Raw genomic sequence first — 27,917 nt, forward strand, 5'->3', positions numbered from 1 at the left:
GGGCGATGGCCAGAGGCCGTCACGCTGCCCTGTTTTCCTCTTGCACTCCTTTATTTTTGTTACTCATGTCTCCTCCCTTTTTACAGAGCATCCTGTCTTCATTGCCCATACACCAGATCATCTAGAGTGCAGTGCTTAGAGATCAATGTTTGCAGTTGATTTACAGGGCTGCACTTTGACTTGACATTTTTATGTCTCACTGCTTATTTTTCTAATTACAGCTGAAAGGAAATTCAAGATAAGTATCATGTAATGAAGGAGCCAAACCCCCCGAGGACAACTGGTTTAATGTCGTATTCCCTGCTTGAAGGAAGCCATGGGCTTTTGTTCTCTAATTCGTGAGGGTTTGGAGTTGGTGAGGGGTGGCAGTAGCAGCCCACCTGTGCCAAGCACTGACACACAGGTATCAGTGAGGGGAACACAAACTCTCCAAGGGCTCTGGCATTGCCTCTGGAGCACTGGTGTGCCTTGCAGGCAGACCAGCAGCTGTGGTTAAGAGCCAGCTGTGTGGGACGAACGCTTTGTCATGGTGCCATGGGCACAGTCGCTGATGGGGCTCATGAAGCAGTGATGCCACCTCTGCCCAGGTCTGCTCCCCATGGTTTCAGGCCCTGGAATTGCCTGCTGGCTTCTGAAATGTGTTTTCCATAATGTATGTGTGATATCTGGGAGAGCCTGGATGTGGGGGAGCAGGTGTTGCAAAGAGAAGGCTTTTATCTCTGTTGCATCCCACTTTCACTTTGGCCTGGAATGGAACAATCCCACTTGGGTATCCAAGTGCAATCGCTTTTTTCCCTAGAACATGATCGTGTGCTGAGTTTATCTTCTTGTGAGCAGTTGAGTCAGTCACCTCACTTTTCCCTGGATGATCTCTGTGTTTATGTGGGAGTTGGAGACCAGTCATGGCTGAGAATGTAAATGATGCTGGTTCTTTTCCATGTTACATTAACAAGGAAATGGATTTTGTCGTGCAGTGTGTGGTCCCCTTGTCCTTAGGTGAGGGCTGCAATGCCGGGGCACTCCTTGGGCAACGTCCACTAAGGGAGGAGCGGCTGCTGGTCATCACTTTTCCTTTCCTCGTAACTATAAGTAGAGCCAAGAAGCCTCAACCTTTTTTTTTTCTTTTAATTTTTAAGTCTCACACTGAACCGTGTACTTCCCACAGCCCGCAAGCTGAAGAAACTGGGTAACCTGAAGACACAGGATGAGGTGGAGGCAGGCAGCTCATCCAGCCCCACGGAGGAGCAAGCTCCCAAGCTGGTGATGACACGCATCGATGGCTACGAGTGCCAGCCCATCTTCCTCAACGTCCTGGAGGCCATCGAGCCCGGCGTGGTGTGTGCTGGCCACGACAACAGCCAGCCAGACTCCTTCTCCAACCTACTGACCAGCCTGAACGAGCTTGGGGAGCGGCAGCTGGTCTACGTGGTCAAATGGGCGAAGGCCCTGCCAGGTGAGGAGGAAAACAAACAAATCCCCTCCTTTTCCAGTTCCAAAGCCCCCATCTGCATTGGCAGGGTGCAAAGGGAGCGATCTGCAGCCCGTGTGCCACCGTCACACAGCTCCTGGGGCAGTGCTCCGTGGGCACTGTGAGTGTGCCCTCCCCGGGCAGCAGCCACAGCACTGGGGGTTGTCTGGGGGGCTGGTGACGGGAGGGGGGGCTGGGGGTGATGGAGGATATCGGAACTTGTGCTGTGCCTTGCGGCAGCCCCCGGCCTGGGCTACCAGGTGGGCACGGGGCACTCGCCCCCGGGGGCTGCTGCTGCTGCTCAGAGTCCCGCTGTCCTCCCCCTCTCCCAGCTCCAGGCCGTGTCCTCCAGCCCTGCAGAATTCCCCTCTAAACAAGTATTAGCCCTGTCCCATGACCCACCTGAAGTGGTGAAAAGGGTAAATTCCACCCTCTAATTAATTGGAATATGGCAGAAGAGCAATGCAGGATCCCAAAGGGCTCTTTCCTGGCAGTCACTTGGGTTGCCTGTGTGATGGCCTGGTGGGATATATTTACGATTCCTTTGGAGTGGTGCTACAGGCTGGGAAGTTTCTAGATGCCAGTCAGCAGGTGCAGTAAATGGAGCATCCCAATGACAGATGGGTTCACTGAACCAGGTCTTTGCAGGGTCACTGGGTGGTGACACACTGCCTGTTCTGTGTTGTAATCCCGCAACCGAGTGAGTGGGATTGCAGAGGGCTGAGCTCACTCTGGGCACGGCAGGATCCAGTTCACCTCTGAGCATCTCTGAGACTGGGATGTGGGGCTGGTTCCTAATGCCTCACGTGCAGGGTGACACAGCCAAAGGAGGAGACCGAGACACAGTAAATTTACCACTCTGTGTCAGACCCTGGTGATGAACTGTGGTCAGGTGTCTGATGTTCCCAGGAGTTTAGCAGCACCCTGGACTGGTGATGCCAGGGGGATGTTGGTCTGAATACCCTTAAATGCAGAGTAGCCCATTCTCTTTCTGATATTCTTGTCACTTGGCTTGTAAAACCAGGGACAAATCGTGCTTTCTCTTTGCTTATGTATGCCAGCCATCAAGATCAGACACAGAGACACCACCAAAGCCACCCTGGGGCTGAGGCCCTGCAGTAGTGCTGATGGAAAGGAAGAGTGCTTTGGAAAACATTTTCCATCTTAACCACCCCATTAAGAAAGGGTTTTACTCTCCTGAACTGCACCTGATGCTGACCCTTTGGTGTGTGGCTGTGCCAGCTGCTGCCCCACTGACCCCCGGGGCCAGCACCCACTGTGCCAGGGCAGCATCTGGGCAAGATTCATTCCCCTGCTGTTTGGCTTTGAGAGCTCCCCAAGCCACAGAGAGCCTTGCCTCAATGGATTGTAATTATACACAGGAGATGTTAAATTGCTTTAATATTTGATTCAAAAAATGTATGATTGTCTTTAAACTCAATTATATTTGCCTATTTACAAGTGTCTGGAAAAAAGCAGTGTTGGAGGTGGTGTAAACATGCCAGGGATTTAACTCTGAACTGCCATCTGGGCATAGGAAATTTGAATTTAGTTGCTATTTTTGTCTCTCTTGCAATGCAGCCGAGGTTTCCGTGCTCATTTCCACAGTCATTAGATCCATGCAGTGTGTATTGGACAGAAACCAGAGTGTCTGTGGCCACGGGGTGAGGCCTCAGGGTTACCTGCTGGCTCTGAGCATCACATTAAAATCCAGCTACTTAAATTTGGTGAAGTCCTAATGGGACTTTCTCCCCTCCTTGTGTCCAAAGTCCCCTTTCTCCCCTTCCAGGGGCAGGTCTGTGCTTGGCTGTCCCTGATTCCCAGTCAGAGTCAGAGCCCTGGGCTGCCGGCCCTGCAGCTGTGTCACCGCTGGCGTGTGCATGTCCCGGGACGTGCTGAGCTTGGGCTGCAAACTGACCACCTTGTCCCAGAGGAGCACTGCAGGAGAGTGGAGTCTGCGTGGAAACAGTCCTGGGAACTGCAGGAACACAACATTAATTTGTAACATCCCTCCCTCATTGTTTATTAGGATTTCGCAACCTGCATGTGGACGACCAGATGTCAATAATCCAGTACTCTTGGATGGGCCTCATGGTGTTTGCTATGGGGTGGAGATCCTTCACCAACGTCAATTCCAGAATGCTTTACTTTGCTCCAGACCTGGTCTTCAATGAGTAAGTGTGAAACAACACCAGCCTAAGCCAGGCTTTGGGTCAGACCAGGTGACAAACTGAGCATCTCGTGCTCCGACCTGCCCAGCCCAGTGTGGCAGGTCCTGTTCCCTACTCCAGCCACCCATGGTGACCTCCAGCAGTAGGGAGGGCACTGTGATGCCTCTCCTGGTCCTTCGCCCCGCTCCCCCAGCCTTGTCATGGGCTGACTCCCACCAGGGCAGCCGGAGCTGCTGTGGGATGAAAAGCTGCTCCGTATGGACCTGTCTTTCTGCTAAAGGGTTTGAGCTCCAGTTTCCAGCTCTGTTGGGCAGCTGGAGAGAACAGAAACAGAGATAATGTGTATTATAAGGTCCTACTGGGCTCTTCCTGATGTACCATCAGCTTAGAGCTGGGGAGGATTTGCTGGCACTGAGGTAGAAGAGCCTGAACCTAATAACTAAGCACAGCGCGAGGCAAACCCACACCTCCCTGGGAGTTCCAGCTTGGTCTTGGATCCCTCACAGATAGACATGTTTGGGGAATCATTGCAGTTGCTCCTCAGATGAACCCTGCAAGTCCCCAGTTCCATCTATTTCCAAAGAGGGTTGGTTGCACACAGGCATTTTGGAGAATGTTCCTGTCCTGCCTGCGGCATTGCTGGGACAGAGCTTGGGCCCTTGGCAGCGGGGATGTGCCAGGCGAGGGGGTTGCTTGGTCGAGGAGTGTGTCCCCCCCCTCACACAGCTGCACTTTGGTCTCGGTGCCATCCCTGCCCATCTTGCCCTGCCAGGTACCGCATGCACAAATCCAGGATGTACAGCCAGTGTGTCAGGATGAGGCACCTCTCCCAGGAGTTCGGGTGGCTTCAGATCACACCCCAGGAGTTCCTCTGTATGAAGGCTCTCCTTTTCTTCAGTGTTAGTAAGTACCCACACCCTTTCCTCCACAGAACTCCAGTACCTGCCACTGCATCACCCTTGAGGTGTCTGGTGCTTTCCCTGTGCCTGGACTCTCACCTCCCAGGGGGAGCTGGGAAGTTCCCTGCTTCAGCCTTCCTCCTGCTCTTCTGTTCCCCGCTCTCTGGGCTCCTCTCACTGTTTCCTTCCCATCCCACCCAGTTCCAGTGGATGGCCTGAAGAACCAGAAGCTCTTCGATGAGCTCCGCATGAATTACATTAAGGAACTTGACCGTATCATTGCCTGCAAGAGGAAGAACCCCACCTCCTGCTCCCGGCGGTTTTACCAGCTCACCAAGGTCCTGGACTCCGTGCACCCGGTGAGAGAGGACAGGGAAATGTCCATCTATACACGTAAGAAACAATATAAGAAAGAAACTTTACAGTGAGAATGATCATTCCCTGGAACAACCTCCCCAGGGTCAGGCAGCCCTATCACGGGGAGAGTTCAGATGCAGTTGGACAGGGTGCTGGATAGTCTCATCCAGGCTCCCTTTCCCAGGCAAGGTAGAACCTCTGCTCCGTATCTTTCTGGTGAAAACGCTACACAGGGACTCATTTAACCCCCTCTCTTCCTTCCCCAGATTGCCAAGGACCTGCACCAGTTTACATTTGACCTGTTAATCAAGGCACACATGGTGAGCGTGGACTACCCGGAAATGATGGCTGAGATCATCTCTGTGCAGGTTCCCAAGATCCTGTCTGGAAAAGTCAAGCCTATCTACTTCCATGCACAGTGATCTTCCATAGGGACCCCCGAGCTGCCTCCCCCATTCCAGCCATCTCCTGCCTGTTATTTCTACACTACTGTCCTGCAGTGCCTTGGGGAATCCCTCCACAGTGGTGGCCAAGGGGACAGGCAGTGACAGACCTGCTGGGATTCCTGAGATTTCTGTTTTCCTGAGGTACCTCTGAACTGAACCCCCGGCCTCAGCCTCTGCCCAGCTCTGGCTGCTTGTGGTGATGGACAGGGACTGGCACGGAGCAGCAGGACCCCGCCTGCTCTTGTCTCTGTGTTTGTTGCCGTGACTCCAGCGGCCCAGGGCCACAGAAGAGTGGGAGAAGTGCCAGTAGTTGGTGGGTTTGGGGTGTTTTCTGTACGCAGAACATGACATGAAGCAGGTTGCAGCTCCGTGTTTGGCTGTGGGTGATGTTACCGGCCTCCTTTGGGATGTTTTCTTTGCATTATGGTGCTGGGAAGCAGATGAGTTCAAACATTGCAGCAGAGAAGCAGAGCAGAGCTGGGGGATGAGGTGAATTTGCGGCCGAGGAGTTCCCAGGCCCTGGGGCCGCCGTGGGATGTGTCTGGCCAGCCCGGCCCCGGGACCCACCTGCGCCGCCGGGACACGGGCGACGGAGCGGATGGGCTGCAGCCAAAGGCTGCCGAGGAAGATGACCTTGGAAACCCCCCAATGGCAGCTGGCTCCTGTTTTCCACCTAGGATGTTTGTGCTACAGCCTGTCTGGGTCTCAGTCAGCCCCGCAGGCCCCCCGGTGCTCGGCAGTCAATGTTCCCATCCTTGCCAGCTGCTGCTCCCTGACAAAGCCGAACCCACCTCCAGAAGTGCCTGATGCCCTCGGAGCTCCCACCTGCCTGGCCACCCTGGGCCCCTGCAGCCCCTGCCCAGCCCCATGCCCGCTCTGCTGCTGCCGCTCTCCGCAGACCCCGGATTCCTGCTGCGCTCTTTCCCTTCGTTTGTCCCAGCTCTTGTTTGCAATGCTGTGGAGCCAAGAGGGGGCCAGGATCTGCAGGGCCTGTGGAGCCACGGGACTCCTCCATGAATCCCATCTGTGGAGAAGCGGCTGTGGGAACTGGCCGGTGCCACCGCGGTGCTTTGGGGGGCTGGAAAGGAAGAACCAACCCTCATGTACTCACTGTCCCACGTGCATGGTGCCACACACACTGTCACACACACTGTCACACACTGTCACACACACACAGTCACACACACACTGTCACACACACACTGTCACACACACACAGTCACACACACACTGTCACACACACACAGTCACACACGCACTGTCACACACACTGTCACACACACACTGTCACACACACACAGTCACACACACTGTCACACACACTGTCACACACACTGTCACACACACACACTGTCACACACACTGTCACACACACACTGTCACACACACACAGTCCCACACACACTGTCACACACACACAGTCACACACACTGTCACACACACAGTCACACACACTGTCACACACACTGTCACACACACACACTGTCACACACACTGTCACACACACACTGTCACACACACACAGTCCCACACACACTGTCACACACACACAGTCACACACACTGTCACACACACAGTCACACACACTGTCACACACACAGTCACACACACACTGTCCCACACACACAGTCACACACACACTGTCCCACACACACTGTCACACACACACAGTCACACACGCACTGTCACACACACTGTCACACACACACTGTCACACACACTGTCACACACACACTGTCACACACACACTGTCACACACACTGTCACACACACACAGTCCCACACACAGTCACACACACACTGTCACACACTGTCACACACACACTGTCACACACACACTGTCACACACACTGTCACACACTGTCACACACACTGTCACACACACACAGTCACACACACACTGTCCCACACACACAGTCACACACACACTGTCCCACACACACTGTCCCACACACACTGTCACACACTGTCACACACACACTGTCACACACACACTGTCACACACTGTCACACACACACTGTCACACACACTGTCACACACACACTGTCACACACACTGTCACACACTGTCACACACACACAGTCACACACACACTGTCCCACATACACTGTCACACACACAGTCACACAGACACACATGCACACCCCCCACTCCCACCTCACATGCACCCCTGTCCCCAGCACACACACAGTAGCCACACCAGCATTCCCTGCAGTATTCCAGCTCCCCCTTCCTGCACACCCCAAGCCCACCAAACCCCCTGCTCAGCCCTGGCCAGGGCTGTCAGTGACCAAGGCACATACAGGCTCGTGCCAGGGTCACACATCCCACGTGGGCTGTGACACAGTCTGGTGTTACCAACACAGACATCTGCAAGGGCTCCTCGTGCCAGCACAGGCAAACACCAAACCATGAGCCCACCCAGGGCACTGAGCCCCCCAGAGCCCTGTGCCCACCCAGATCTCTGTGCTCACCAGGAGCCCTGAGCCCACTCATAGCCCTGATCCCCCTGTGTCCCTGTTCCCACCCAGAGCCCTGTGCCCAGCTCTCCAGGCAATGTCCTTGTGGTGCAGCTGCTCCTTTGCAAACTCACAGCAAAACAATTTTCCTGATGCTTTCCAACCTTTTGATGGGATTTTCATTAAGGGAAGGAGTAGGGGAAAAAACCCTATTGAAGGGAAGGATTTTTATTCAAGTGTTTGCAATGGATTTCCTTCCCCTGCTAGATACAGCCCTGATCTCACTTGTCCTGCTGAAACCCCTCATGTAGGTGGCAACAGAATCCATGGATGAATGTCCTGGCTGGCAGCCAGCAAGATGCTGCTCTTGGAGGCTCCCCCAGGCCAGAGGGCTGCCAGCCCAGTGCTTGTGTGAGCTACGGATATGTGCAAATGAAACGGTAAAAAAATCCTGCTCGTGCATCCCTGTCTTCTGGAACATTCCCAGGCCCTCAGTGAGCAGATGGGTGGTGATGCCCGATCCCTGTCATCAGCTCAGGATGGCTCTGAGCACTTGGAACAGCTTCTTGGGAGAGCTTTGTGCTTAGCACAGGCTCATGTCAGTGAAGGTTCTGTTGGTTAATGAGTGTGGAGGTGTCCTTCTGCTGGGAGACCGGGAAGAACCTGACAGGGATTTGCCCATCCTGCTTGGCTGGTGGAAGCACCATGCGAATGAAAAGTGGTGGTGGGGAATGGGAGATGATACTGCCCCTGTGTCACCTGCCCCAGGTGTGTCACCTTCCCTCATGGCACCTGCCCCACATGTGTCACCTTCCCTCATGTCACCTACCCCACATGTGTCACCTGCCCCACATGTGTCACCTGCCCCACATGTGTCACCTGCCCTCATGTGTCACCTGCCCCACATGTGTCACCTGCCCTCATGTGTCACCTGCCCCACATGTGTCACCTGCCCTCATGTGTCACCTGCCCCAGGTGTGTCACCTGCCCCATGTGTGTCACCTGCCCTCATGTGTCACCTGCCCCAGGTGTGTCACCTGCCCCAGGTGTGTCACCACGTGTGTGCAGCTGCTCTGGCCGGCGGGTGCTGAGCAGGGCAGCAGGTCATGGGCACCACCCCCAGTCCAGGGCAGGGGGGCAGGTGGGGGCACTGGGGTCATGTTCTTTCTCTCTTCAGCACCACAATTTCAACTTTTTCATTCAGAAGTTGGGTTCTTATAGTTACCAGGAGATGTGGGAGCCAGGACCTGCAGCACCTGTGTGTGTATTTGCTGGGGGAATGAACACTGTTTCCACCTGGATTTTCTTGGGCTGCTGCAGGAACTGGAGAAGAAAAGACCTAAGAAATACCAAAGTCCAGCTCCTGCCATGAATCTTTGTGCTTTGTGTTTTCTTCTGCATTTTCTTGTCCACTTTTGCTTTAATAAAGCAAAGAGAATTTCACTGTGTTCACAGTCCCACAGAAACTGTCCCTGAGGCTCCTTTCAGGGTGGCCAAGCCCTGGAGCAGGGACCCCCTTGGTGTCGCAGCCAGAAGCCAACCACAGACTCTCTGGCTCTGCTCTGGCTCATCTCAGAGGTGTGGGGGCTTTTGGGCCAGCTCAGTCCGAGTCAGAGCTCAGACCATCAGCTCCTGCCCAAGGCAGCAGATGGAGAACAAGGGACACACTTGGCATCTCCCTGAGAGCAGTGTTGTACATGGCTGGGCCCAATTCCATGACAGAGGGTGCAGAATAAGGAATGCTGCCTTTAGTGAAGGCAGGAGAGACTCTTCCTCAGTCCTGTGTCATGCCAGAAGGTGGGATCAGGCAGTGCAATGGCATGTGGCATTCCCAAGGCAAACCTGTGCCCTCCTGAGCCTGTCAGGTTCCTGCCAGCACCCCCTGCCTCAGCAGGGAGCTCAGCTCAGCAGGAGCGAGAGCTGGGGCAGTGACTCTCCACTCAGAGAGGCCATGGATGAGTGGAGAACTGGCAGCATCCATGTGCTGTTGCCATAATGTTCAAGAGGCTCTTTGTGCTCAGCTCAGGGAACAGGGCCCTCAGTCACGGCCATCGGGCTCGGCCAGGGAGGCAAATCCCACAGGACCACTCGCTGCTCTGAGCCCTGCGGGGCCGGGGGGCCATCACCGTGCTCTGTGGGGATGCTGAGGGGCACCCCAGGGGTCACCAGCCCCCCGGGCAGTCCGAGAGCTGCTGCCCTCACAGTCCTCGTGGGGTCCCTCCCCTTGCTGAGTTCTTACCTTGGATGTTTCAATAATATATGCTAAAGATATCTGTACCTATGTAAAATAAAGGTGTGGCCCATTTTCTGTCACTAAAAATATTTATTTAGTGTGATGCTCTGAGAGAGCACACTGAGGCACTGAATGCTCTTCAAGAAATGAGTCAGAATGTACCAAGTTAGTAGAAACTTCTAATTTAATTATTTTTCTGGCTGAGTGCTGCCCAGTTTGCAAAGGTCCTCCCTTTCATGGCATGCACAGAGCACATACTGGAATAGACTGCTGTCGGTATTGGCTCCTCCAGGTTTCCTGTGGCTGCTTGTGGTTAGGCAGGGATGGTGTTTGCTCTTGGGGAACGATGGAATGTCCTTTGTTTCTGTCCTCTTTGACTGCACAAAGTGTCCTCGCATGTTCAGGCAGAATCCTGGGATTACAGAGAGGTGTCTGTGCTCTACCTGTCTCCAGACCTGGGGCAGGCAGGGTGCTCCAGCCCCTCCGGGTGGGTTGAAGCCTCCCCGTGCCCAGCGGTGCCTGCTCGCCCCCAGCTCATTCCCTGGGGCAGCAGAGGGACCCTGTGCTTGTGACTCACAGAGAAAATCTCTGCACCCACATAAACCCTCAGCAAGTGGATGAAAGCTGCTCTCTGTGCTGGATGTTTGGTGTTCTGTGGCAATTTTATGCTGTTTCTCTTTGTTAACATGTCTCTGTAATAATAAGAGTTCTCAATTTGATATATTTTATTTTCTTTGTATTAAGCCAAAAAGCTCCTTGCTGGTGCCTTTTTGCCTGGGGGGCCCTCTCAGCCAGCAACTGTGTTCCTGGGAGGAACAAAGGGCAGTGTCTCCAACTGTTCCTTCCACCAGAGCTGAGGGAAAGTGGGAAGCCAATGCCTCAGAATTGACAGAATGAAAAGAACCAGAGGCCTTGGAATGGCAGAGACTTTGGGGTACGTTGCCAGTTCTTTCCTGGTGCGTGGCTCCAAGGCAAGGGCTGAGCACGACACTGGGACACCTTGGCCCTGTCTCTGGGACTGGGGCTCTCGAGGCCCCGTGATGTGGCACAGCACACGCAGCCTGGGCCGGCCCCACTTGGAATCACAGGGCTTTGCCCAGATTATTGCACCTGAGGGCAAATCCTCTAGAAAAGGACGAAAGGATGTTCTTAGATTGCTGCTACAGCTCTTTGATTTTTTAATTGGAACGGAATGCATCGGATAAGGAAAACAGACCCTACAGTGTTCCGGTGCCACGAGGGCCAGAGCACAGTGACAGACGCTGCCGGGGCCAGCGGGATGCAGTGCAGGATGCCCAGGGGACAACTGAGTCTCAAGTCCCTGTACAGGACTGAAGGCCATTTATTTGTGTAACCAAAGAGAGGAGCCTGTCTGGCACTCAGGTAAAGACAAACCAATGACACTGGGCTTGGGGTAAATGAAAATTCTCCTTTTTGGCTCTGCCAGCCATGCCTGGGTCTCATGTGAGCCCTCCGCTCTGCCACAGGGCGGCCCCTCACGCTTGGTGTTCAGCTCTTTTTGTAATCTGAAAATTTGCTGTTGTTCTGAGTCCAATAAATGCAGAATCTGGTTTGCTGGAGCTCTGCCCTCTGCCTGCCTTTGGCTTTTGTGTTGTTTTTGTGCGTGAAATCACTGTGGGTGTGACAGCTGTCAGCGAGTGAAGGCGCCGGGAATCAGTGGGTCATTTGTCAGTGGATAAGGCTGTACATTGGGTCGTTGTAGGCTTTTTTCACAGTCAGATTTCGCTATTAATCACATGTCTGAACTGGTAATTCAGTTACAGAATTGACTAATCCTTTCATATATTCCGCTTTGGGTCTTTTAAATTGAATTTCATTTGATTAATGTACTTCTCAAAACAAGAAGCTAATAAAGGCCAGTGTCCTCCTCCTTTTGTTGTTGTTTTCGGTAACTTTATGAGTAATTGTAAATCCATTCTGCTGGAACGTCTTTATAAAATTGACCTGTGCTCTCTAAGTAATAAAGAAGATGCTTATCAGCCACTTGTAAATTCAAGGCACAGATGTGAACCCTGCTCAGGGCCAAGATTTGATTAACTGAGACAAAGTAAAGAACTTGGAAAAAAGCCACCCCCATCAGGCCACAGATAAGTGACAATGCCTGGTGTGTAACTGCACGGCAGTTCCACACACCGTGCCCCAGGAGATGAAGCACAGAGAGCTGAGAGCACAAAAGCCTTGGCATCAGGGTTAGTCACATGCAGGGAATCTGGTCCCATCCCTCACTCTGAGACACAGAGAAATATTGATGTGTTATTTTCAAAATTTGCCCTTAGTGGACACTGGGAAGGCCATCCCTGTGCAGGGCTGTGGTGGTATCTCGGGTACCTGATGGCATGTCAGCCCCAGTGTCACCTGCCAAACGGTCACTGGCCACCAACGTCCAGAGGAACACGCAGGAGTCATTGGTCAGTGCATTGTGGGTGATCCACTGAGGGTTCCAGTCCCTTGGTGGCTACACATTCCTGGGCTTACACCAGCCTTGGTCTCTGGCAGCCCCGGACTCGTGTGGCCTGAACAGTCCATGGGAGGACAGCGAGGGAACCAGTCCGAGGGTTGCGAGGGTTGGGACTGCCAAAGGGCAAATGCACCTCACTCAACTCCTTCTTCCCTGTTATGTTCCAGCTGTCTCTGCTGTGCATCCTGCATCCTGCATCCCACACTATGCATCCTGCATCCTGCATCCCACACCCCATATCCCATATCATGCACCCTGCATCCCCCATCCCGCATCCCTCCTTCTGCACCCCACATCCCCCATCCTGCATCCCTCCTTCTGCACCCCACATCCCCCATCCTGCATCCCTCCTGCACCCCACATCCCTCATCCTGCATCCCTCCTTCTGCACCCCACATCCCTCATCCTGCATCCCTCCTTCTGCATCCCACATCTCACTCCCCACCACCAGTCACCAGGACCTGCAGGTCACTGTGGAGCTGCTCCCGCCCCATTCCGAAGCACCGGAGCCGCGGGGCCGGGCAGGGCAGTGACAGCCACTGTGCCAGCACCGGGGCTGAACCACATGCCAGAGGGTTCCAGAGCTGCCCTTGGAGATGCCTCTGCTCCCCAGCAGAGTGGCACAGGGCTCTCTGGAGAAAGTTCAGTTACCAGAAAGAAGAAGAAAACTGAAAACATGGAAACATCATGAAAGCCCCAAAATGGCCCCGTGCTTTAAGGCTGTTTGCTTATCCTTGTCCTCAGAGCAGCCAGTGGGAAATTTTTAGAACAGAAAAGTGTTCTGTTTCCTAAAATGATGACGAACTGTGTCAAACAGCCCTTTGGGCAGCAGTTCCCCTCTCCAGGGGCCCACGAGCGCCAGCACTGTGACCCCACTGAGCTGGCAGCCAGCCCGTGTGCCTTCCAGGCTGTCAGGGCTGTGCCCGCGCTCCCAGGAACGAGCTGGTGGCAACCGCAGCCCTCAGCGGGGTCACGGCGACTCGGGTGCCCTGACATGAGGGACGTTGGCCAACACTGGGGCTTTCTCCCTACCCAAAATCGCCGCCGCCTCCGCCCGCCGGCCGAGGGCAGGCGCCGAGGGGAGGGCGAGCAGGGCCCGGCGTGCCCCACGTCCTGTGCCCTCTAGAGCAGAGTGACCACAGTGGCACGGTGGGGTGGCACGGTGAGGTGACATGGTGCAGTGGCACAGTGCCGGGGACAGCCTGCAAGGCCAAGTCACCAAAGGGAGCCAGGGTGTGCAGCACGCAGAGTGAGGGAGGAAGGAGCTGTGGGAGGATGGAGCTCCTGTGGGTTTTCTTTGAGCCAACATGAGAATGGTCACGTTTTATACAGGATTTCAAGAATCTTCAGAACTTTGGCCTTGCAGGAGCCCTTAGGACCTCTGAGAGAGGTTGTTAAAGCACTTCTGAAAACACAGAGAATGAGAAACATCACAGCTTTTACTGGTTTAAAGCATCTCCTGACTGTTTAAACCAATCGTAGGATTTTTTGGCATCCTGACCTGATTTACCTGATTTACCTGACCTGTGTGTATGGGACAAGAAACCCACTGAGGACTGCCAGGAACCCACTCGGCACAGGGAGCTGCTCCCAACTCAGGGCGTCCAGATGGGTAATTGTGCAGTGGGGTGGGCCAGGGAGAGCTACAGAGCTGAGAGCTCTGATCCTGCAAGGAGTCCCACGTGGGTGGATTCCAGCGCCTTCATGGGTCTCTGTGCAACACATAAATTTCAGATGTCAGTGCTCTACTAAGTACATTTCAATTCTAAATTTATCAAACAGATGTGTCTACTGCAGCGTCTTTGGCCTCTCCAAATTCTTCCTCTGAGAAGAACTCTCTGAGGCCCAGGCTCAAGCTTTGGAACTGCTTGTTTTGTTATCTTCTGTCTGTATAAAAAGCTACAAGGCTTTACTTGTGCTGGAAAATCATTTTCTTGCTCAGAATAAATCCAAATGTTTTCTGTAAGAAAGCAAACCAGGCAGCTGTGGGTTGGGAGACAAGGATTGTTGGGGCAGTGCCTTGGTGCTCATTCCAGTTTGTAATCACTTAATACAAGGCCTAATGGCAAAAAACCCCGTTTAGTTTCCCAAATGCCGCTATTTTGAAGGCATCCAGCTTTGGAAAAGTTACAGCTCCAGGAGAAAACATTTCAGAGAAACTAGGAGCCAGAAAAAACAAGCAGAAAAACCTCAAGCTGCTGCTCCAGCTGCACTGAATCCGTGCCCACCCCAGGAGTGCGCCGGCCCAGTACCAGGGCACAGCACAGCCCTCTGAGCCGGCAAACCCGGCCTCGTGCTGCCCATCAGAGCCCTCGGCGAGGGCTGGGCTGGTACAAAATAATTTTAGGAGGATCCGAGAACAGCAACCAGCCCTGAGAAGTGTGGGTGGGAATGCTCCCCTGCTCCAGCTGGGGACTCTCATGGCCGTGGGGGCAGCTCAGCTGCCCGTGTCCCAGGAACACCCTCCTGCTCTGGCACCCTCCGGCGTGGTCACCTTGTCAGGCTTCTCCAGAAACCCAGACTCCAAGGCTAGATGCAAGATTCCCATTTCAGACAGAGAAAGCTGCTGTCTCCTGAAAGGGCTCGCTGGTGAAGAAAAGCAAGGGGCCTGAAAAGCAAACACTGGTGCACAGTGTCAGAGTCATGAAGGGTGGGAAAACAGATGTAAGGAGAGAAAAAAGGTGCTGGATAGATGGAAAGAAGCTGGTGCTGGTCACTGCAAATCCGAAGCCTCAGTGACTCACAGCACAGGACACTGTCCTGGCATTGTGACAGCACAGGAATGTTCAGCCTCTGCAGGACAGCTTCTCCTGTCAGAAAATGCAGAAACCCAGGGCTGGGGACTGCAAACGCAGAGTGGGGCCGTGCAGAGCCCAGGGCACTCCCAGTCCCATGGACACAGCCCTGGGCAGCCTCCCTGGGGTGCAGGGCCAGGACCCCACTGGGGACCTGCCTGCAGAAAGAGCAGCAGCAGGGACAGCACTCAGGCACTGGAAAAAGAGGAACAAAACACACTGGGACGGTTCTGTTTGACTTCATGGAAATTTATAAACACTTGTAGCAACCTACGCTTGTACACACAAAAACAGCTCCCAGGCTGATGCCGGGGGGCTGCCACCCACATGGGGCAATCCCGAGTTCCCAGCTGTTGCTCCTGTGGCACTGGCAGCAGGAATTGTGCCCAGAGCAGCAGGGACTGTGCCCCTACGGCAGCAGGGATTGGGCCCCACAGCCCCCCTCGCCCCCAGCCCCCCACCACTCCACTGCTGGTCCCATGTTCAGCTGCGCCCACAGAGGCGGAAAAGCCAGCACAGACACACAAGTGACAAAGGGCTTTAAAAGGACACCATGAAATATGTCTGCAAGAAGCTGCTTCCTCCCCACTGTTCACACTGTGAGACTGAAACTCAACTGCTCTCGGACCCCCTGCCCGTGGAGCCCGGCTCTGTCTCGGGGGTCTGTGCCAGGCAGTGGGTGTGAGCAGGAGGGGGATGTGACAGCCACTGCTCCTGCAGGATGGGTGCTGGGGGTATCCCCTCCAGAGCCACCCATAGCAGAACCCTGGGAGCTTCCCAAACTGACAGGCTTGAGGGGTCCCTAAAGCACAGCCCTGAGCAAGGAAGGAAGCTGGGAAATGCTGGCCTAGTGTGGGAGCCACCAGCCTGACAGCCCTGGGACAGTCACCCCAGGAGGGGATGAGGTTGCCACACCCGTCCTGGAGCTGCTGGCAAGGGGCTGCAGCAGGAGGGGCCCAGCACACCCCAAGGTGCCACTAGTGCCTGTGGCACAGTCTCAGCCACAACAGCACAAGGCTGGTTTGGTTTTAAAGCCTCTTTCATGTACCAGATCCAAAGAAGGGAGCAACTGGGGCACTGCTGAAGCCGAGGGAGCAGGAGCACCATGGACACGACGTGTGAGCACCAGCGTGTGACATCCAGCAATAACAGACACAAGATCACACACGAGGCAAAGCCCCGGGAGACGGGAAGGACGGCGGCAGCATCCCATCGGAAAACCTGCGCCGGGCAGGACACAGCGCGCACGAGGGGTGGAGCACCCGGGAAGCAGCTGGTGGAATGTTTGGCCACTCTTTTGGAATGCTCCCAGCACCTAAGGAAAATCATTCAAAATGGGGAAATTGCCTTTGGGCTGGCAGAGGAAGCAGGGGAGCCACAGGCTGCTGTGTATGGCCCCGGAGCTAGAGCTGCAGACAAGCCTCTACTGCTACGGGGGTGCACGGGGTGGTCCTGGCCAGGGACAGCTCCTGGGTCAACAGGCATTGCCCACAGGACCACTGCTGAGGGACAGACTGGGCATCTCAGACTGGAAGTCAATAAACAAGAAAACAAGAAACTGGGCAGCTCTTAGAAAAATGGTGGGTTTGACCCACATTCAGTGAGTTTCAGATCCTCAGCAGCTCTGTGCTGGCCCACCAGAATCACCCCAAAACAGATTTCTTGGTGTGCCTGTGGGAAGCTGATCTGGTGGGAGTGTGGCTCACACAGGAGGAGGAGGAGGAGCACCTGCTGCCCCCTTCCCCCAGCTGCTCCCTTGGAGCTGCTGACGTGACAGTGCTGCCTGGGAGCTGACCCCGGGCAGGGCTGCAGCCCCGCTCAGGCCAAGGCCCCGGCCCAGCCATGCCCACTGGCACAGTCTTCCAGGACAGGGATGTGCTGATGCCCGGGAGATGAGGAGATGTCCCATAGGGCTGAGCACAGTGCTTCTTCCCCCGTCCCTGCCCAGCCTGCTCAGCACGGGCAGCGTTCCCAGGCACGGCTGCCCCACACACTGCAACTGCAGCACAGCTCACCAAGCGAGGGACACGAGCACAGAGGAAGGGACTTCTCAGGGCAAGGGGGACCACCCCAGCTGCCACTGCTCTGCCCTCGCACCCAAGCATGGGCCTCAACCCCTGCACTGTCCGAGGTCACCCCTGTCAAGGCATTTCCCAAAAGTGAGCAGGTCAGTGGTGGCTCTGCTGTCCCTTCCCCAGCCGGTCGGTGTCCCCCAGCCCTGCCCACGCCACCACGTGTGCGGGCACTGCCACAGCCTGCGGGGAGGAGAGGTGGGAGGGCTGAAACCAGTTCAACACAGACGTGTGGGCAGGGCCTGCTCTCCATCGTGGTCTCCCTCTTCTAATTTCTTGAGCCACTTGTGGCTCGGAAATCATCGTCCAGTAAGAAGGCTGCTCTCCAGGGCACTGGGGCTGGCAAGGCTCAGCTGTGACTCCTGGGTCACAAGCACAGAAAGTCTCCTGGGTCCAGCTGGGCCGAGGTGCTTACAAAGCCTGGAAAAAGAAAACAAGCTCTTTGCTCTGCAGCAGTACAAATGCGTCAGCGATGGCACAACCACTAGACTCACACCACCCCATAAATGCTGAATTTGCATTACATGTCTGCTTTTGGTTTATTATTTCATTTGTTGTCACAAACACATACCTTTAGCCTCAGCTCTCATCACCTGGGATCCTGCCTTGTGGTGATGAAGAACTGGATAAAAGGAAATAAAAGAATAAAGAAAAAAATGAATGCAAGGAGCAGGCTCTGACTCAGTCCCACGAGCTGCTCAAGGCTGTGTAGTGGGCAGGGAGGGCTGTGTTTTGCAGTAGAACAAATGATCTCCCCAGCAGCACTAGCAGCAGCAGTTCTCAGACTTACTCGCAAACGTGCTCGCCCTTGGGCAGAGGCTGGCGACCCTTCAGAGTGGGAAGCTGGAGCTTATTTGGGCAGATGTTATCACAAGTGGCACCTGCTGGCACTGAGAGCTGAGGGCTTCGGTGCCCACACTGTCCACCCATCACCCTCTACGCCCCTGCCTGCACAGCCCCAGTGTGGGACCAGCCACACGCCCTATCCAGCCCTGCTCAGCTCGCCCATGACCTTTCTCCCCACAAAGCCCCAGTACAATGGGCACTGTGCCACACAGACCCACACACTTGGCAAACAGGATCCACAGGGATGTGTGGCACTTGGCAGATTTAATTTATCAAGTCTGTATCTGGATTCACATTTTACTCTTTGTGTTTCAGCATTTTAGCTGAGCCCCACCTGCTGCCCACAAGCAAGACCAAGCCAGGCTGGGGCTGGGGCTGGGGCTCAGGGTGGCTGTGCTGGCTCTGCCTCAGAGGGAGCACCTTGTGCTGCAGGGCTGCTGCTATCCATGTGCCGCCTTCCCCACGCCAGCCTTACCTGCCTGTTCTTCGGGAAGCCGTCTCAAAGAACTTGGTCCTAGAGGCCACCCTGCAAAGAGGACAGGAAAGGTCACACCAGTGATTTGATCATTTGCTAATTAGATCTGCTCTGTGCAAGGGGAAAGAGCCACAGCATTGGCAGAACTGCAGAGATCCCCTTCAAATGACAGCTCTTGTGCCAAGGCATAGCTGGGCCCCTTCTGCCACCTGCTCTGTGCCCTCTGCCCTCAGAGCACCTGCCAGCACTTTGGCTGTGCTTACAGAACCATGGAATCATGGAATTTTCTGGGTTGGAAAAGACCTCCAAGATCATCTAGTCCAACCTTTGACCAAACATCACCACGCCAACTAAACCACCACACTAAATGCCACATCCAGTCATTATTTCCATACTCTTGCCTGTAATCCTATGTGCTGGGTTATAAACCTGCATCCATGTCTTTCATGGCCCCTCCTTCAGTGTTTATGTGCTCATACCCATGCTCACAGAAAGAGAAGTTCTCCCAGGCAGTTCAGGAGACCCAAGGCCTGGCCCTGGGTCATGGAGCTGACACTCACGGCACTGTTTTTTCTTTTGTTTAATTTCCACTGAAGCCAGCAGGGTTTCTGACTCTCTAAAATCTGAAAGAAATCTGAGGAGGAAGCGGAACTCCATCCAGTTTCCTTGAGATCCAAGTTGGATGTTGTCTTACCCCAGGAAGTGTTTCATTTGAGAGGTTTGCTGGGACCAAGCAGGGATGCCATGCCCTCTGCTCAGCTTCCCAAGTGACACTGGAACCTGTGCTCGCAGCGGTGCCGAGTGGATGCCCATGGGCTCCAGCCACTGCACACTGGCACTGGAAACCAACTGGGTATTTCTCCTCCTTGTCTTACAAAATTTCTGGGAGGTGACACCTACTCCTGCTCCTGTTGCCCAGGCTCACCTTGTCCCCCTTAAGCTTCCCGAGCCCCCAGAAGCCCCTGCTGGCACTGCACCCATCACAGACAGCTGGCTTACACAGATGAGGGCATCTCCTCTGCTGTCCCTGCTATCAGATCCGGCCTCTGCTCCAGCTTTGGAGGGACTGGCGTCCTGCAGGGTGGATCTGGAGGTCTCACGGGAGGACGCATTATCACCGGCTTATCACCATGGGAACGCGGCTTAGGGACACCGTCACACTCACCTGCAGGATGGAGATCACAAACACTGAGCAGGCAGCTTTGCCAGAGGGGGGATGTTTATGAAGGGACACCGAACAGGTCAGTGGATTTAGTTCTGTCTGTCTGCCCCAACTCTTGCTGACAGTGGCCAATTGCCAGAAGGGAGGGACAGAGTCCAGGGAAAGGCAGTTCCTGTGCTGCTGCCCCAGCACAACCTTCCTGGCACTGGGAACAGGGCTAGTGAGGACAAACTCGATGTAGCTGCTGACTGTGAAGCTGATACTGCCTGGGAACGACAAGTGTTCTTAACTAAATGCTCTGCAGCGCTGTTTGCAAAAGGGAGAGGAACAGCATGAACTGGTGATCCCTGTGGCCACTGCTTCTCCCAGCTTTTATGCAGTAGCACTATTTGTCCTCTCCTCAGCTGCTTTTCTTCCCCAAGATCCAGCCAACCTCACTATTCACTTAAACCCTGAAAGTCTTTTAGGGTCAAGTCAACACGGAATGAGTGTCAGACTTTGGCTGTGCCCACGTCTCAGGCTGTTCTGGTCTCTCCTCCCCTCCTGCCAAGCTATATTAAGAGGACTCAAGGTGAGAAGCCCACCACCCGCCCCAGGGAGGGCTAGCTTTGGCACCTCAGGCTTCCCCTGGGAGCAGGGCACCGCAGGGCACGGTCCCAGGGCACACTCACCGTCCCTGCTGCCCCCCGGCCGGGGGGCCGGTCTCCTGGCCTGCAGCGTGCCGCTCCTCAGGGCCGGGCTGGCCACCACGCCGTTGGCCGCCTTGCCGGCCGGCTTCGCCCCTCCATCCTGCAGCCTGGCCCCCGGCCGGCCTGGCTCGGGCTCTGTGCGGGGCTGGGGCCGGCCCTCGGCGGGGGGACGCCCTGGCTCGTCCCCCCCGGGCCGGGGCGCGGGCAGGCGGCTGCGCTGGAGGGGTCTGGGGGCCTCCATGCCACCACCATTGGGGGTCTGGCCGAGCCGCTCTGCTGCGGAGTCAAGGGGACAGAGAGCTGTGGGGTTAGTTGTGTGCCATGCTCCATGTCCCACCAAAAACCCTTCACCTCACCTCTCCCGCCGTGCCACAGAGCCAGGAGCAGGAGCTGTGCTGTGAACCTGCCTGCTCCCTGCAGCCTGCTCCCTGTGCTCCCTGCAGCCTGCTCCCTGTGCTCCCTGCAGCCTGCTCCCTGTGCTCCCTGCAGCCTGCTCCCTGTGCTCCCTGCAGCCTGCTCCCTGTGCTCCCTGCAGCCTGCTCCCTGCAGTCTGCTCCCTGCAGTCTGCTCCCTGCTGGTGCTTCCACTCCCAGCTCAGGGAAGCACTGGAATGCAAGGCCAGCCCCAACTGCATGAGCAGGCTGGGGATTTTAAGGAGCAACGTGAATCAATCGTGTTTTGCCAGTGTCATAAAGTGCATTTTGTGTACACTTTATGCCTAAAACATCATCCGCCTAAAAGCTCTGACAACTGTAATGGAGAAAGAAATTTGCCATCTCTTTGGTAACAATGGCATCAGGGCACAGTTTGCAGTGACAATTAGAGCAAATTGGGTGCAGAAACATGATCTTAAGCAGATGTGCCCTTCGACATTACGATAAAGGCTTCAGCATTTCCTTACAGTCAGCTGGATTTAACAGCAGAGTTGAACTTGCTCTAGAAAATACTATCGCTGGGTCCTGAAAAAGTACTTTGGAGTTCTTGCTCTGGAACCACCAGTGGCTGAGCCAGCCCTGCAGACCTCCCTGGTTCCCATCCCTGTGCAGTTCCCTTTGCACCTTTGCCTCTGAAGCCACAAAACCTTTCTCTGGGCCTCTCCTGTGCAAGAACCAGCCTTAGTTTAGCTAATGGAGAACACAGCAGGAAGCAGAAAAACCCAAATCCCAGGGAATCTGACTTGTGACATGAAGCAACCCACGCGTGTGTATTTTTTGCTTTCCTTTCTCCCTGAACAGCCCTCACTGCCTGCCATGCCCAGGGCTAAGGAAGTGCAGCCCTGCTGCTGTTTCCTCCATTGTTCCTCCAGGTGCTACAGGAAGCAGGAGGGGTGAGAGGCAAGTAAGGCATCAGAGAACAGCTGGACTGACCTCCACTTTCCTCCACAGAAGCACCAAAGAAGACAGGTCTTTCCCTCAGGGGACGTTTGGAGATGGTGATGGGCTTGTGGCGCCGAGCAGCCACCCTGGGTGGGGGCACTGGAGGGGCCGTGGTGTCCTCTGGGGGGCCGGAGTAGATCTGTAAAGGGAGACATGTCCAGGTGACCCAACACAAAGGGGCTGCTGCCTCACCTCCCACAGGTGCCCCCACCCAGCACGGAGGGGATGGTGGACACCACCAGCACCATCCCCATCACCAACACCCTCCCCACCACCAATAACCTCCACACCACCAACACTCTCCCCCCCCACAACACCCTCCCCCCCCCCGATGCCGTCCCCACGGCTCAGCAGCGAGATCACAAACACAGACAATCTCTAGAATCAAATTCTCCTGGAGCAGACAAGGGAGGCTTTGAAGCTTTGGAGCTGACAGCTCCTGAGGAACATCAAAATTCCCACTGGTGAGGTGATACGATCTCCAAACACCCAAACCAACCCGTCATTGTTTCAGATCTACCGCTACAATCCTCCAGCTCTCGGCTTACAATGAAGTGTGTGCTACCAGGAAATTACCTGGGAAGAATCAGAGGCATAAAAACAATACAGTTGACTTTTATCTCCTTTTCTCAGTGGTCATATGGCACCTATTTGGTGGGTTTAATTGAGAAGTTCTTATTTATGTCAGGGCTTTTTTTAAGAGCTGAAAAAGAATTTCATTTTAATAGCTGAAACATAGTGTTAAGGCCCAAAGGAGCTGCTCCAAGGTTATTCCCAGGGATGTTAATTGAAGTTATATTAGGATTGAAAGCCTGAGTTACTGTGGAGGGGTGGCCTGAGCTGCCTGGAGGCTTCACTGCCTGTCCTGGGAGATGTGGAGCTGGTCCCCTCCAGGCTCCAGCCCAGAGGATGAGAGTGCTGGGCCACCACACCCTCGGGCCACACTTTGATGTAGAAAAACAACTTCATTGAGTCACCCAGAAAAATCTGAACATGAAGAAATGTAACATTTTGCTTTGATTAAGTGCCCCATTTTGGTAATTCAAACCAAAAGTGTATTCCTTCTTCTGTCAGCCAAAGAGCAGGACTGGGAGATCAAGATGAGGGATGAGAGAGGAAAGCACATCCCTAGTTCAACCTCCTTGGACCTGGTGAGCAGCAGCAGCAGCCAGGCTGCCCATACCCCATGGCTGGGGTGTCTGTGCCCAGCCTGGGCTGGCCTGGGATGATCCGTGTGCTGGACCCGGGCCTGGCTGCTGACAGCCTGCCCCCCCTGCAAGGAGAGGAGCAGCAGGAACCACAGAATGGTTCAGGCTGGAAGGGAGCACAGTGGGCCAACCAGTCCATCGTCCTGCTCAGGCAGGGTCTTTGGAGCAAACGGCACAGGATTGTGTCCAGATGGTTCTGGAACATCACCGGTGAGGGAGACTCCACTCCCTCTCTGGGAAAAAAACCAAAACCACTCAGGGTTTGGTGGCACAGGGCGTGTGCTGGCTCAGTGCCCACAGGGCTCTGCCTGGGCAGGGGCAGGACATGTTCCCCACTCTGGAACACAAAGTCTGGAGTGCTCTCCCTGCCTGGAATCAGAGGGAGTTAAAAGCAGCAGCTCACGTATTATTAAAACAGCAAAGTATTGCCTGCAGGAGGGCAATGTTTTTGAAATATCAACCTCCTTCCTATATCCTGACCAGAATCCAATCCTGATTTTTAAAGAAGTGTTACGTTCCCAATGGATGCTTATAGAGGTACCAGAGAACACTGCTTTGACAAGGTGCTTTTCAACACCTGAGACCCAAGCTAAACCCACCACAAACAACTCTGTTTAAGATATGAGTGCAGCCTCTGCTTTGCTTCTAAATGAAAATCCAAGTTAAACAACCTGAAGGTACAAAGATATCGACATACCCTCACCTTACGAAGGGTTGTATAGGGAAGAAGATGTTTCCAGAACAATCAACCTATTTAACTTATTCGACTTAACTCATGGTACTGAAACACAAGCTGTGAAAATAGTAATATTATCCACAAAGACTTTATAGTTACTTTGTCCTCGGAGCCTTCACATTGCACCACATAACCCACATCCCCTCTTCCTCCAGACTCATCTGTTTGCTCATGTGTGAGCTGAAGACACACAACTCTAAAACACTGAACTTACAAGCTCAATCTAGTAAATGTGACTAACTTAACCTTATTGCTAGAGAAATTAAAAGCAAGCAAAGGGACATGTGGTTTAATTAAAGATGCCATCCCAGTTCTTGGAGGTGGTAGGGCAATGGTGTGGTGACTCAGCCTGAGCCATGGGCTCTATGGAGGGAGGACAGAGCCTCAGCTCTGGAGTGAGCTGGGTGAGACCCCAGACACAAACCAGACCCTGTTTTTCTGTGGGAACTTATTAAAAGCCTTCACAGAGACCTACAGAGGAACTGCCTTGTGTTTCCCTGAGCTTCTGGTGTGGATACTCAGAAGTGTCTCTGAGTTCTTTCATCCTGTTTCTCTGGTTTCAATCCTTGGCACTACAGCTGACTTCCACCCCCACATCTGGTCCCACCCCCACATCTGGTCCCCACCTGGTTGCTCTGGCTCCACATCTCCCATTGCAAGAACCTTGCTGATCCAGCTTCAGCCACCTATTCCTTTCCTCTCCCTGCCCCTGTGCTGCCCTATTGCTGGGGGCTGCCCCAGCCCCCTCACAGTAAACAGCAAAAATGCCCAGACTAGGTGTTTGCTCTGGGACCAGCTAAAGGCCACGGTGAGGAACACACCTGCAATTCTTTGTTTCCTCCTGAAGCCTTTCAGAGCAGTGTGTTACACAGACCCAGCCCAAGGAGGCTCCCAGAGCGCTGCCGCGTTGCCGCAGCAACAGTGTGCAGGAGCAGCCGGAGCAGCTCCGGGCTGGGGGGCTGCCTGTACCTTCCCAAAGTGCTCGATCAGGATCTCGACCACGATGTTTTGGAACTTGATGTTCATCATCGCTGCCACAGTGTCCTCCTGTGCCCGCATGAGCGTGGGCCCGAAGATCACACCCATGTTGGACGGCGACATCAGGTTCTCCCGGCTGTGCTCACACACACTGCAGAGAGCAGGGGAAGGAGGAATAGGGTTTGGTTTGGGTTTTTCCAAACAGATCTCACTACAGGCCATAAAAACCCAGGATGCAGTAAGAATCAGTCCTTCAATTTTCTTCATTGTGTCTCAAGAGAACCTGTTTCCCGGCAGAGACAAACACGGTTCTAGCTCCGACGGCTGCTGGGAGAGCAACGTGCTGACAGCATTTTCATTTGATCCCTTCCCACTCCCAGCTCCGCTTTAACTCTGAAATCAAAAGTCATCTGCACAACACATACACAAAAGGACTCAACAAAGGAATCATTTAAATCCTACATCCTATTTATCCAGAACTAACTTCTGGCTTTAATTTTCCTTCTCTCTGAAGGAAGAGGACTGAAGGTAGGGAGCACACTTCAGTGGTTTCCAATAAATCTCTGCACAGCATCTGCTCTCTGAGAGACCCCAGTTCCACAGGGCAGAGCTCTGCCTGCCCAGCAGTGCCCCAGCTCTGGAGGAGGATGGAGCCTGCAGGGCAGCCCTAGATGTTGGCTGCAATACAAACCATGCAGGTGGGCACTGCCTCAGCCAGAACTGGACCTGAGGAGAGACTGATGCTGACATGTGATGAACTCTGGGTTTGCCCTGTAGCTCTGGCCTTAGAGGGTTCTGTCTCCAGGGGGAGAGTGAATAGAATTTAAGAGTAAACACTTTGAGGAATAAACTCATTGACCACAAGCATTGCATCAGCCTCACGGGGCACTTGGTGTGCTCATGGTGCACGCCAGGCACTTGGCTCAGCCTCACACACAGAAAGGCTCCTAAAACCACACAGACAGGTACCTGAAAGGCTGAAACCAGTTTGCAGGCAGGGTCCCCCAAAGCAGCCCCCCTGAGGGACCATGGCATTGGGGCATGGCACTCCCCTTTGTGTGCCAGGGTGACAGTGCCAGGTCAGCCCTGCTGATGGAAACAGTCCAGGTTTGAAAACAGCTTCTCCAAAGCAATTCTGGAGCCCAAACCACTGCCCCTGCCCACCAAGTCCTTGAGTTTGGAGTGACAAGGAGGCAGGAAAACCTCCATTGCCAGTGCAGTGCTGGTGCCATGATCATCAGTAACAGGCTCTTTCAGTGGCTCACAGGGGGAGCCACAGGTCCCTGCTCAGTGCCACCAAACACCCACTGCCACATGCCTGTGCCAGAACCTGACCAACATGCTCGTGTCTTCCTGCTGCTCTGAGGGCTCAGGACATTGACCCACAGGGCTGCAGATAAAACCAAAGCTCCACATGCAGCCCATGGGCACAGGTCCCACAGCCATTCCCGAACCCCAGACCTAACATTCCTGTTACCTGGAGCGAGAGGTGAGATTTACAGCCCTGCTCTCAAGAGGGTATTTTAATTTTAAAATAATTTCCTGCTCTGTGTGTGTCAGAAAGGGGTGGAAGGGGCAATCAGAAAGAGAACCATCACTTCATGCAGAGAGAAGCAAGGATAATCACCTCATTCGTGCAGCCCATGTGGAAATTCCCAAGGGGGCTGTGGTGGATACAATTTTGCAAACCTAACCCCAAAAATGGCTTGTTCTGCTGATTCTATTATTCCCTTTCTTTGGTTTTAGAGGAAAACATCTGCTTACTTGACAAGGTGCTGGATGAGGAGCTCTAACATCTCCCTGTTCTTGTCAGGCAGTTTATACACCAGTGCATGAATAGCTCCCAGCCTGTAATCCAGGTTCTCGGACTCTGGAAAGCAGTAACACAGAGAAGAGTTTGTGCCCACCACTTTCGAAGTAAATACACCAGGGAAAGATAAAGCCAAAGGAAACCAAAGCTGTTCTCTGTGCAGTGGGAGAGCAAGAGGGAGCAGAGAGAAGTGAGACTTCACAGCAACAGGGTGAACACTGGGAGGAACAACGTGAGGTAGAAAGAGGAAGAAATGGAGCTTGAAAAGGAGCTCAGGGTCGCAGGCTGAAAGAGGTTGGGCATGGGCAGGTCCTCCCTTGGCACCTCACCCCACACACTGGGGAGCACGTGGCCCCTCTCTGGTGCCTTATCAGCCCAGAGAGCTCTAACACTGAACAACACCCAAAATATCCTGCAGGGGAAAAAAATGAGTCCCTGACCCAAAGAGGTCACCCTTAGAAGCATAAATAATCAGAAACAATAAAATACTCAGTGTAAGAATGGTTTGGGATCTAGTGGCTGGGAAGCTCAGTGCTGCAGGGAAGGGATCGGGGTCCTGCCCAGACATCATAGACTTAACCAGTTCTGAAACTAATAAATCCTGGGCTTTATTTAGCACCATCAGCAGGAGGTGGAACATTTCCCTTTCCAAGAAAGAAGGGGTGTTATTCATTCTCCAGGGAGCCACATGGAGGAGAGGTGGCCCCTGCCCTCCCATTGACTTCCAGGTGCAAAGGGGAGTGAGGGACGTTCTAATGCCACATATTTCTGAATGCCAGCACTCCCATGCTGAGAGCAATGACCAGCTTCCTGCATCCCTCTGTCTCCCTCACAGAACACGGGCTCCCAACACGCTCTGAGGATGCAGCCAGTTCACAACTGTCACAGCTTATCTGCAATGGCCACGATGAGGGGACAGTTGAGGACGGGCCAGCTCAGCACACGTGAGGGCCTGGCAATACACCTGTGCTTCCTGGCTGACCTCTGTTATTCCTGGCTGTGGCTCAATCCCAAGAGTTGAGCAGAGAAATGTCTTTCATGTACTGGTAGATACTTTGGATTCAACATCCCAGGACAAATTTCACGACCTAAAGGGAGCACCTATCTGTGTGCTATCTATGTGGGAACAGCACAGCCCACTCCCTCGTGGGTTTTAAAATAAATATACCAATAGTATAGGGCAGCAATTCTTGTGGGACTGTTGTACTGCTCTCAGGTGAGTGACATACCCTGGCTCTCCAGACCCTCTGAGAACAT

At 54.0% G+C, this 27,917-nt stretch overlaps 2 protein-coding genes across 3 annotated transcripts in view; one reads left to right on the plus strand and one right to left on the minus strand.

The window, feature by feature from the left end:
* The window catches only part of AR (androgen receptor), a 37,387-nt gene extending 31,696 nt beyond the window's left edge, over nucleotides 1-5,691 (plus strand). The window contains exons 4-8 of the mRNA XM_051783644.1: nucleotides 1,166-1,453; nucleotides 3,498-3,642; nucleotides 4,412-4,542; nucleotides 4,740-4,897; nucleotides 5,162-5,691. Coding sequence (XP_051639604.1) covers nucleotides 1,166-1,453; nucleotides 3,498-3,642; nucleotides 4,412-4,542; nucleotides 4,740-4,897; nucleotides 5,162-5,317 — 878 coding nt within the window. The 3' untranslated portion in view covers nucleotides 5,318-5,691. The remainder of the gene's footprint in view (nucleotides 1-1,165; nucleotides 1,454-3,497; nucleotides 3,643-4,411; nucleotides 4,543-4,739; nucleotides 4,898-5,161) is intronic.
* A 10,534-nt stretch (nucleotides 5,692-16,225) lies between these two features.
* Nucleotides 16,226-27,917, minus strand: part of OPHN1 (oligophrenin 1) — a 51,712-nt gene continuing 40,020 nt past the window's right edge. Inside the window, exons 17-24 of one of the 2 annotated variants that reach the window (XM_051789547.1) lie at nucleotides 26,615-26,720; nucleotides 24,842-25,001; nucleotides 21,920-22,067; nucleotides 20,535-20,825; nucleotides 19,701-19,866; nucleotides 18,702-18,752; nucleotides 17,952-18,002; nucleotides 16,226-17,800 (exon numbers count right to left, since the gene is read on the minus strand). In XM_051789547.1, coding sequence (XP_051645507.1) covers nucleotides 17,960-18,002; nucleotides 18,702-18,752; nucleotides 19,701-19,866; nucleotides 20,535-20,825; nucleotides 21,920-22,067; nucleotides 24,842-25,001; nucleotides 26,615-26,720 — 965 coding nt within the window. In that variant the 3' untranslated portion in view covers nucleotides 16,226-17,800; nucleotides 17,952-17,959. Of the gene's footprint in view, nucleotides 17,801-17,951; nucleotides 18,003-18,701; nucleotides 18,753-19,700; nucleotides 19,867-20,534; nucleotides 20,829-21,919; nucleotides 22,068-24,841; nucleotides 25,002-26,614; nucleotides 26,721-27,917 lie in introns of both variants that reach the window. The other variant, XM_051789536.1, reaches the window with a different exon arrangement.

This window comes from Manacus candei, unplaced genomic scaffold (genome assembly GCF_025592945.1).
Source record: "Manacus candei isolate 608988 ecotype Guabito, Panama unplaced genomic scaffold, ASM2559294v1 h1tg000003l, whole genome shotgun sequence".
NCBI classification, from domain to species: Eukaryota; Metazoa; Chordata; class Aves; order Passeriformes; family Pipridae; genus Manacus; species Manacus candei.